The sequence below is a fragment of the Stegodyphus dumicola genome, chromosome 9 (genome assembly GCF_044657685.1).
Source record: "Stegodyphus dumicola isolate Sdum_Otavi_A_Nest chromosome 9, ASM4465768v1".
NCBI classification, from domain to species: domain Eukaryota; kingdom Metazoa; phylum Arthropoda; class Arachnida; order Araneae; family Eresidae; genus Stegodyphus; species Stegodyphus dumicola.
The window spans coordinates 105,339,093-105,350,441 of NC_140776.1; the positions used below are offsets into that span (position 1 = coordinate 105,339,093).

At 31.3% G+C, this 11,349-nt stretch overlaps 1 protein-coding gene across 2 annotated transcripts in view; it reads right to left on the minus strand.

Annotated features, from left to right (window-relative positions):
• LOC118200824 (thimet oligopeptidase-like) overlaps positions 1 to 11,076 on the minus strand; it is a 107,967-nt gene extending 96,891 nt beyond the window's left edge. The window contains exons 1-2 of one of the 2 annotated variants that reach the window (XM_035372797.2): positions 10,530 to 11,076; positions 1,460 to 1,599 (exon numbers count right to left, since the gene is read on the minus strand). In XM_035372797.2, the coding sequence (XP_035228688.1) occupies positions 1,460 to 1,599; positions 10,530 to 10,688 (299 nt within the window). In that variant the 5' untranslated portion in view covers positions 10,689 to 11,076. The remainder of the gene's footprint in view (positions 1 to 1,459; positions 1,600 to 10,529) is intronic. The other variant, XM_035372798.2, reaches the window with a different exon arrangement.
• Between the last annotated feature and the right edge of the window lie 273 nt (positions 11,077 to 11,349).

Sequence of the window (11,349 nt, forward strand, 5' to 3'; positions counted from 1 at the left end):
ACGCGATATGAACCGGCGAATCAGGATGTTGAACCATAAAACCATACTAAATTCTCAAATTAATATCTTTTTTACAAATTTATAGTCTTTATTTATTGGCTTTATACAAAATTTTAAACAATATTAAAATATTTATGCCTTCAAAATAAAAAATTCTTAAGAACTAACATTTGTTAAAAATTTTTATGTGTATACTGTATGTTATCGCCAATAAAGTCTGCTTGGCGAGATTTGCACCGGCATAACGGAAAAGTACCGTTAATTTATACCCCTAGTCATAAAAACTAAAAGTGGCTAGAATCAGTTCAGGGTTACATTAAACAAAAGTGCAGATGTTATGAGTTTTGTGATGTCACTTATCCATAAATGGTGCTAAATCATGCTGCTTGGAGTCAGTTTCACGGTGGACGATATAATATGCAAATACCTAAAAATTTTTAATTCACTTTTACTTTTTATAGATTAAATATGAAATTATGTAGAAACTTTTTAGCATAATTACAATGATAATTAAATTGTTACTTAAAATATGGGAAAGTAACACTGATAAATCACTTTTAGGCCATTATTTCGACCCATTCTATACAACAATTATCTGATATAATGTGCTTTACATTGATCTTTAGAGAAGCATCATAACCAGTGGTTAGCTATAAAAATTCTAACAAAAACTCACATTTTATCTAATAAAAACAAAATTTCAAATTCTAATTAAACATTTTACTTTTCACAAAAAGTGAACAAAAAAATTTTAATTAAATAAAACTTTGAAATTAAGGAAATAAAAAATATAAAATATCATAGAAATCATATAAAATTATGATTAAATTTAACTGTGTGGCACAATTTATAACAAAAGTTGCCACACATTTTTTACTTTAAGTCAATTTATTTTCAAGTAGGGTTTAAAACATTGTGATAATTTTTCAAAAATCTCTTTACACCTGGATTAGAAATAAAAGTTTTTTAAAGGTTTCACATTTGGAAAGATAATCATTAAATCTGAAATCTCTAAAAGAGTTAAAGAAATTCCCAAAGAAAAAATGTTTGATTTTGAAGCGAGACACAGATCCATCTTTTTTAGAAGGAAAAAAAGACTGCAGAATTTTTTCCCCTGAAAACATCTAAGCCAAACTAAAGCTGCTTTTTTGTCTAATTTTAAATTTCACATCCACAGGTTATCTTCCAATGAAAGATGCCCTTCGAATATTAAGATAAGTATAGCATCGATCAAATAATTTCCAGAAAACAAACTTTTTTATTTTCCCAGTTCAAACACTCTGAAAAAAGCCTATTTATAAGTTTAAAGTCTCATTTATATTAAATTAATTACATTTCATTGCTATTCTGAAGAATATTTTTTCTTGTTATTAAATATTATCAAAATAGCTAAAAAAATATTATCACATTAAGCAGTGCTTACTGTACCCAAATACAAAATATTTTAAAGCTACACTACCTTATCTCAACATCAAAAGCCTGCAGCCTATGATCTGCTTCTGTGCTGGCATCACGGATTGCTTGATCAGTTGATACGGATTGTGGAAAATCCCACATATATCTTTCAGATGTATATTCACATTCAATTTCTCCTAAAACCTGGAAATAAAATGGAGCAAATTGTTAGTGACTGAAAATTCTTAGCATTCCAAACAAAATTAGATTTTTCTCAGTTTTGCTCTTCTGTTACTTTACAAACTTAACAGTTACAATTCTGTTACTTAACAAACTTTACTGTATCATGCATTAAACAGAATACTTTTCAAAGACGACACACCCTTAGTTATCAATTAGAAACATCCTTTCACTTTACTATATGCTTATGAAAGCAAGTTCAGAAGAAGCAGAAGGTACCATGGTACTTTCTCAATACTGCAACCAATATTTTTTAAATGCCAAATTGGTGTCAGGATAATTGACAAGCTCATATTTACTTTTCATATAGCCTTTTTGGCAATATTTCCAAGATTGCTTTTCATATGGCATAGGAAATATTTTCTCATCCCATGACTTTCACTACACAAACTCTACGAGAATCTTCAGTTTCATGATGATGGTGAAACTTGCCTCATTGATTTTTATTCCACTACTTGAGAAAGTACCACAGCCTATATTTTGTGTGTATTTCTTAAGTTTTTTAAGATCCAACTATTCACTTATTTTATTCCTGGATTAGATGTGGAGCACATACATCTCAGAAAGCTGTTCCAGTGAATAGTTGCATTCTCAAAAAGACTGAATTTCTTTTCTCACCATAGTCAACGTCTATTCCTCTGGTGAACAGTAAATAAATCACTGTAAACAATACTCTGATATCACTAAATCCGTTGCCAAAAATGTATGATTTTCCTTCACTTGAAACTTTTCATGTTACATCTCCAAATCCATAACAATGATACTTAATTTTATTTAATGACCCTTTTTACATATTCAGATGCAAGATAAAATGTGTTTTTCTAGGAAGAAAGATACAACAACTTTTCACTTCTTGGTAAATTAAATAGTTTTTTTATTTATTTATTTTTTGAAAGAAGAAAATAAGTTAACAGCTAGAATACTCAGAGCTCTTCTGATGTTTGGATAATGTTTTTTTTTTTTTTTTTTCTGGTACCTTACTTCTTACTTTTACTGATCTTCTGGTAACCATTTATAGTTAACGATATGGTTCTGGGAACCTTTTTCTTTTTCAACTCGAATCCAAGGGATTGTGATCTATTCTCGGTTTTGTTTACTATTTGTAATTTTTAAATAATGGAAGCAGAATCTCACTTTTATTTTCATTATGCTGGAATATTTCATTGGAGTATATGTTAAAGTTTCAGTTTTTCCTGTGTGATAGAGATCATGACAGGTGCACAATACTGAGGTTATTCACGATGTCAAGTTTGTGCAATTCTCCAATGTTTTTCTATAGCAAAAACTGGTCATTATGTACATGCAGAGAGCAAGACTGCAAACAAATTAATGAAGTATTTCTCAAAAAAGGTACATATTTTATTTTTTAAAGATATGACATAATCCTTATTTAAAACTTAAAATTTATTTTAAATAGTTAAAGTTTTGTTAAATATATTTAACAATGCTTGCCAAATATCAAATATCAATATTCTGGTGACTTTCCTAACAAGTCATCAAAATCGACAACTTGCAGTTGTTATAAATAAAGAACACTTTTACAGCAGGCAGATTATACATAGTATATTTTCTGTATGTTTTCAAACATTTTTTATACTTCCAAAGTATTTTCTAAATAACTGGAATATTTACAAAAATCCTGCTGACTTATTTCTCAAGAACAGCATGCAGCATTTAAAACTTCAAAAATAAAAATTACATGAATTAGATTAAAAAGACTTTAAGTTTTTAACTTTTATTTTAAAGAAATTATATTAGCAGATTGTTAGTTAAGAATTTCTAAAGGTTTCTAACAAGGCATGATTCCCAAAATTGGAAACTTGAGAGAAACTTCCAATATAGTCTCAACTGCCTCCAATTCTTTTCAATGCAGAAGATATCAGCAATTCAAATTATATAAAATACTTTAAGAAATAATTTAATAATTTACTATTTTTCTATTAAAATACCAATTTGACTTTTCTATGTTTTATTTTCATGATTTCAGTTTATGCATTTTATAAGACATGAACTTATAGTTTAAACCGAGGATTTAATTTTTTTCAAGGAAAAAAAGAAATAATTATAATAATAATAAAAACTAAAATATTTTGATAACTTTGTTATAAACCTAAATCAATTAAATTACAGTGGTAAAATTAAACTAATGCAATTAAATGTATTTTCAGATTATTTGCACCCTCACCAGAAAGCCACATAAAGTAATAATGAGGCAATGCACCCTGTCCTCAAAATATATTTCTGTGGCAACCCACAATATTGTCAAAAAGTATTCATGCAGCCACACAGATATGTGCATAGACTATATGTGTTTTAGACACATAAACTGCCACTTTTGAAATTCAACAGACTTTTCTTATCAGTATTTCTTTTCACATCTAGAGCATTTGTTTTTGTAGTAACAAACTGTAATGGAACTTCGGAGTTTGCCCACTTTTAATTTCATTACACTGGAGTATTTCTTTGGAGTGTACATTTAATTGTTCTTGGGGAATCATGGCAATGGGTGCATGCAGTGTCGCATTTGTGCAGTTCTCCAATGTTCTTTTTTGGAAAAACAGATCATTCCATACATAGGGAGATATTCTTCTATGGAAAAAGAAGAAGATAAAAACATATGAGGTGCATCACTGAAACAGAGACAAAGATACTCAAGCAAACATTTCTCTTCAAAGTTGTCAACAAGTTGAAATGCTCTCCAAATTCGGCAACAAGTTCATGGCTTTTCAATGGGGGATGCACAACCAAGAACATTACCATGCCTACAATAATTAAAAGGACCTTATTCACATAACAGAAAGAGCTTTAAATGTGACCTTCACAAAGAAGCAGAAAGTGACCATGCAAATTAGCATTAGTTTACAAATCAAGGCTTTGCTGAATGATAACTGCCAATGAGAGTAGAGTCAGTGCTAGGCATTTTACTAATTGGTACAATCTTTCTGGCACCTAAATTCTGCCATCCAGTGCTTTCTTAAATTTTAAAAATTTGGCTTATCTTTAATATACAGTAGCCCTTGGTGGTTTTTTTTTTTTTTTTTTTTTTTTTTTTGAAAAATTTCCAAGCAGTGTTGGTTGTTCATGAAATCTGTGAAGTCCGCTGCACTTTTTTGTAATAGCAACCCTTTCATATGGAAGTGGGTTTTTGGTTCTTACTATTCTTTTCAGTTGCTGTGTTTGCTTGCACATGCATGGGTACCATCATTTGAGTATGTGTGAGGTGACCAAGAGGATGAATGTTGATTAACAGTGGATGAAACGAAACAACGAAAAAATTTAACTGAATTGCTTACCTGGAGGATGGAGATGGTGGCGGGAAGCTTCAACATATGCACGTGAAAAAAAGGTATATTAAAAAATTGATGTTTCATTTATTCATCTCTGTGTGTTAATTTTTGTTTAATGTTTTTATGCTAGGAAATATGTACTTTTGGTTATTTATTCCTCTCTGCATATTTTTCATTGTTTGTTTGTCTCTGTCTGTTAAGACAGCAGTGAATTTTTTCTGGTTACCATGATAGTTTTAACTTTGTTTTAGCTTTCTGATTTGTTTAGGTGAAAATAAATTGATGCGTACATGGACAAAGTTAAGGCAGTGCACAATGCCCAGTATGTGCAATTCTCAAATATTTTTTTTAAGTGAAAATAAGTCAATGTATACATAACCGAGTTTGTGCAAGTTTGTGTGTGTGTGTAACCGAGTTTGTGTAAGTCTTTGATTTCTTATTTTGGTTTTGTGTAGCGGCCATCTTGAAATTGCTGCCGATCTTGGCATCAAAAAAGAAACGATTTGCCAAGGGTAGAGTAGAATTTTACCAAACATTTTACAACCCCATACAGCCAATCTGGTTCTGATGCCAGCCCTGAATGAGAATTCAAAACAATGATGAAAAGTGTAATTAAGAAAGAAAAAATGAAATTTAAAATTTTGTTCTTGGTTCTAATTTAAATTTTTTCATACACAGAATTAAAGAAATTTATAATTTGACATATTTTAAATACTATAGAAGAAATCAGTCCTTATCTTCCCCCCCCCCAAGAAAAAAGAGGCTCAGAATACACATCCTTTTATACTTAAAGAAATGTCCCATTTCTGCTGATGACTTACTCATCATATATAAAACTAGAAAGCCCGGCAGTCATATGAAATGACCGCTGTTCTAGATATTATAAATTGTAATTAAAATGAAATTCAAACTGAATTACCCAGGGCTGGCGGAGAGGACGTCCCTTTGCTTACTGCCCCATGGAGTTTCCCCCTTCTACTTGCTTAATTGCTTAAAGTAGAGTGCAATGAAGGAAACCACTGGTGGTACATTTCTTAAGAACTACCGCTAGCTCAATAAATAAAGGTGATTTAAATAATAAAATGTTTATTCACATGTCAAAGATCTCTTTGTACACATTTCTTGTGTAGATCTTTCCATCATTTTTAAGCTCGCCTTGCAGAGGACTATCAATTATTTTTAATTTTACTTCTACAACATAAAGTTGATCGTGTCCAAATGCAGGCTCAGGTAAAAAAATGCCAACATGCTTAAGCGTTTAGCCCTGGGACTTATTGATGGTCATAGCAAAGGTAAGTTTTACAGGAAATTGTCTACGTCTCAACTGAAACGCATCCCTGTGCCATGGCAACTTCACCCCTTTGGCTAGTACAGTTACGCAAGCAACCAATACACTATCGGCGACAAACAGACACTTAAGCAGCATATATATATGGGGTGAAGTAACATCATCTCCTTCAAAACGGCTGGCTCCCGGGCTTAGCGAAGCACACCGTTGGATTCCGCAGGTCCGTAGCACGCCCTTTTGACCATTCGCATCTTCGTGGGACTTTAATTAGCCAAGATATTAATTAAAAAACTAATGTTCCCCTATGTTTTCCTTACATTTTTTACTTTCCTCCTTGGGTTTTCCCTATTACAGGAATTTGGCTATGTGACAAATTCTTTTTTCTCGAATATCTACGGAATGGTGCCGAGTTGAAATACGAGTTGCGTATCCACGGATTCCAAAAAATTCTCCGAATCTATCGATACCATTTTCGTCTTCATATGACTTTAATCGGCCAAGATATTAATTAAAAATTGCATAAACGTTAATTTCCGCACTTATTTTTCCGAGTGGCAACAATAAACTATCGGCGACACTCACTTTAGCTGCTAACTATATATATATATATATATAAAGATTACCAGATATACAAGATTAATCAGTACCATATTAAGCGATCTGTTCCTATTTAAAACATAACTGAAATAATGTATTAAATTTTAAAAAATTTAAAGTTACTGTATTGAAATACTGTACTGAATTTTAAAGAATTACATAAATAAATAATTTTGAATAGTTCTCCATAACATCTTCGCGATGTAAGTGAGTAGTGTTAACTGCATTAATTTCATTTTTTTTAATCTACAGTTTACTTTTTTGTAATCATTTTAGAAAAGCAAGTAAAATTTAAAATATCAAGAAATAAAAAAATTACAAAAGTTTACAATTTGGTGTCCCTTGTTTTTTGGCGATTCTTTTTTGACACCAAGATAGGCGCCAGGAAGACACAATTTCAAGATGGCCACTACACAAAACCAAAATAAAAAGTCAAAGAATTGCATATAAACTCTATGTCCATGTACACATCAATCTATTTTTATTTTAAAAAAATCAGGATATAACTCTGATAAACGCCCTAATTTCACCAAATGTGGCGATATATGTTTTGCACTGGTTTTTGGCACGATTGCGTGTTGTATGGCAACCATGTCGACATTGAAAAATCTTTTGGTGGAGTAGTTTAATAATTGCTAGTTGGTTCGTGTCGCATGTGTTTTTGAAATGGCCTATGTTGCGATGAAAGACGTGGTGGGAAGGTTTCAGCCGCGTATTTTAGATTGTGTGCAGAGTAAATTTAGTATGAAAAGGTACGATGTTGGAGTTGTTAACAAGTCTTTTGTTCACGGATGTATTTATGGGGATTGTAGTGTATTTTTGGAATTTCTGTGGGAGTCGGGACTTTTAAAACGGAGTTTGACGTGTCCGAAATGCGGAGCTGATACGAGAACTCAGACGAAAAATGGTGTTTCTGATAGACTTGTTTGGGTTTGCAGTAAAATTGTTGCAAATAAAGTATATGGGTGTCAGCGGAGTTTAAGGTTTGGAACTTGGTTTTCGTGTAGCAAGTTAACGTTGGAGGAAGTTTTTGTTACTTTTGGAATTTTGAATCATAGGAAGGCATGTGATATAGCAAAATCGTGGAAGTTTTCTTCACAGACGTTGTGTGACTGGCGAAATTTTATTAACGAATGTATTTTGGACTTTGTATGCTCTGTATCTGAGAAGATAGGGGGGAAAGATATTTCTGCTTTTAAAAGAAGCTTTCATTATGGTAAGTGCATTTTATTTTATTGTTTTTATTATGTAGAATGTTATATTCATTGTTTTTTGTGTGAATTTCCGTTTTTATTGTTGTTTTTTTTAATTGTCTGAAATTTATTTTAGTTTATTTTCTTGATTTGTTTTTAGTGTAGATTGTACAATTCGTAGATGTTTTTTAAAGTTGAAACAGAACGCTGTGTACATAGTATTCTTTGAAATTTATTGTTGCTATGTTAATTTATTAAAGCGAGGTGTGCGTAGTTCGTAGATTCGTTCGTTGCCTACAGTGTGCCATTCGTAGATGTTTTTTTAAGTTAAAACATGTCACTGTGTACATGGATTCTTGTCAAATATTTTTGGTTAGAAACTTTACGTTTTTGCTATCTAAATTTTTTGTTTTTGTTTCGGATTTTTAGCTTAAATCGTGTTCAAAACGTAGTTTTTGCATGTGCGAAAACCGTGTGGAAGCACTTCCGCAGAGAACCCGGTAAATGTAAACATCGCCAACTTCGGCGATAAAAGTTCAAACCTGGTAACCCAGCGCATTTATCCTATTCGCTTGTTCGAAGTTTGCAACCATTCCTCTTGGGTTCATTTTGTTGAATTATCACTGTCGTTGTTCGCATTTGCAGATTTATATTATTCTTCTCTTATTTATTATTATTTTTTCTGAATTTTTTAACAACGAATAGATAGAAATATTTTCGTAGATAGATGCCGGTTCTCGGTTCGGGATGAAAGGAAGAAAATACGGCGGGAGGGGTGAATGCTAATTTGTAACACGGCTGTTCCCGTTGTGTTCTTAATTATTAACAGCTCTAAGAACCAGCAATTTAAATAACTAAGTAATGCTTTTATTTTTATTATTGGTTATTGTCATCTAAAATTATGAGAATAAATCAATTTTCTGGCGTAAAATTTTAACAAGATAATATATTGTTAATGCTTTTCTAACAATAACCTTTCAAATGATGGCAAGTGTGACATAAATAGATGATTAAGTTGAAATAAAAAAGATTATTGATTATCTAAGATGACAGAATAGTTTGATGCATCACCATGGTCATCAAAATTAGCAAACCACTGCTGGTGTAAGGAATATATTGTTTTCTGTGTTAACTGGAATTTAAGACAATTTTTTTTTTGTTTATCACGTTTAACAGGTTAATTTCAGTACATTAATACTAATTTATATTTTTCAAATGAATTTTTATTTCCGTTATAAATGCTTATATATTGTCTTATACTTAATATATTCTTTTCTGTGCTAACTTGAATTTAATACAATTTTCGTATATCACGCTTAACAAGTTAGTTTTACATCTACATGCTTATAATCTGTGAATTTTTACTACTATATGCTTAATGTATTGTTTTGTCTGCTAACTTGAATTTACATGCACTAAAAATCACGTCTACAAAATATCACGTTTGCGGCTCGGCTCATCGCTGATGAACCGCGAGCTTGGCGAGTAAAAATGCAACGGCGCCAACGGGTTCTCTGCGGATGAAAAAACAACCGTGTTTTTGGAGACATTTTAGGCTTAAAGTTCGAAATGTAGACAAAAAATTTAGATAGCAATATGGCAGCGTGTGAAATTTAGATAGCAATATGGCAGCGTGAAATATGGCAGCGTGAAGTTTGGCGAGAAATGTGGCGACTTGAGGCCGCATATCAGAGTAGTTCCAAAATCAGGAGGCTAAAGCAAAGTTACACTATCATGGTAACCAAAAATAAGATTTCATCGTCAAAATTTTATAAAAAATTGTCGCTAATCGAAGGGGCACCCAATTCTACACTAGAGCCAAGATTTACACTTATGCTTAAGCTAATTTTGTTTCCGATATTTTTCAGCTCGACTCACCTGATTAGCAAACGAATTTTCTGCTAGAGTATAATGAAACTTATTTTTTTAGCTGATAAAAGTAGGGAAATTGATTGGAAGTTCAATTTTGTTTCATTTCATGCAATCTTTTTAGTTATTTGTTTTAAGAAAAAAAAAAGCTTAGTTTAAAAAATACAAGTTGACAACCAACCAACAAATTCACCTTCATTACAAAAATGCATTGCTTTTTCCTTGAAATATAAATACGTCACTTTTATTCAGCAAGCCTCGATCCAAAGTGCTGAATTACTACATATTAAAAATTTAAATCAATTATTGAAAATAAAATGTCAGAGAGTTAATACATATAATTTAATGCAAATAATAAAATTATATTTCATATTTTTAATACTAAATAAATAGTTTTACTACATATATTCTACACTGGAAAAAGAAACTAGTGTTGATACACTAAAAAGATTTAATTATGGCAAATTTATCAGAACAATATATACAAAGATTTGGTCTTTTATTTTACTCTTTAAATATCCTTAGAGATCAAGCCTGTGCATGAAATATATAACGTCACAGTTCCAAAAATTCTATTTTATATTTAGATTTAGACAAAATAAAATAAACACACACACATAAATATATATAGAAAGATAAAACTAAAATACTGACACATACCTTCAAAACACTTTCATAACTAACATCATTATCAGGTACAGCTCCTACATGATCATAAACTTTTCTGCATCTATTTATTAACTCATCAGCACGTTTGATCAAATCTTCAGGTTGCATTTTCATATCCCAACTAAACCTCATACCTTTGTGCGGCGGCATCCTTGTTTGAGCTTAAGTAATTTCAGATACCGTAAATGTACTAAAAATCTCAAAAACAGAGAAAAGCTGTCAGTTATAAAATGGGTTTATCAGTATATATGGTTAGGATAAGGGTCAGAAACGCAGATACGGTAAATAAATTATTTCGTCTCAACAGATAATATAAAGAATTGAAAAAATAAAATTATTTCTCTCTAAGTTTACAGAAGATTACATAAAACTCATACATAAATTTTCAAGTATGGAGACTGCAATAATTATAAAGATTGGCTGGAATTAAAAGGATTTTTTTTTTTTTTTTTTCTATTGACACAGTCACATGCTTAAATGGCTCACTACTTCGCATTTGAACCTTCTGCTACAAATCACAAACCTTCACTTTCGCTACCGAGTGTTGCCAAACTGACAAACCAAGGTTCTTTAATATACTAAAGATTAGGTCAGGAACGGGAAAAGTATGCCATTGGTTGCTGATAGTGACGTCACCCGAGTGACAAGATCCATCGGTCGACGCGTCTGTTGCATGATTTCAATAATGGAAAAAATGTAAACTAAAGCAAAATGATCATTTTATGTGTAGTATGTATAATAACATATTGGAAATACCGGGTATATACTTTCCTATTAAGTATTTTGTCAAATCAAATGTTTATTTTATGTT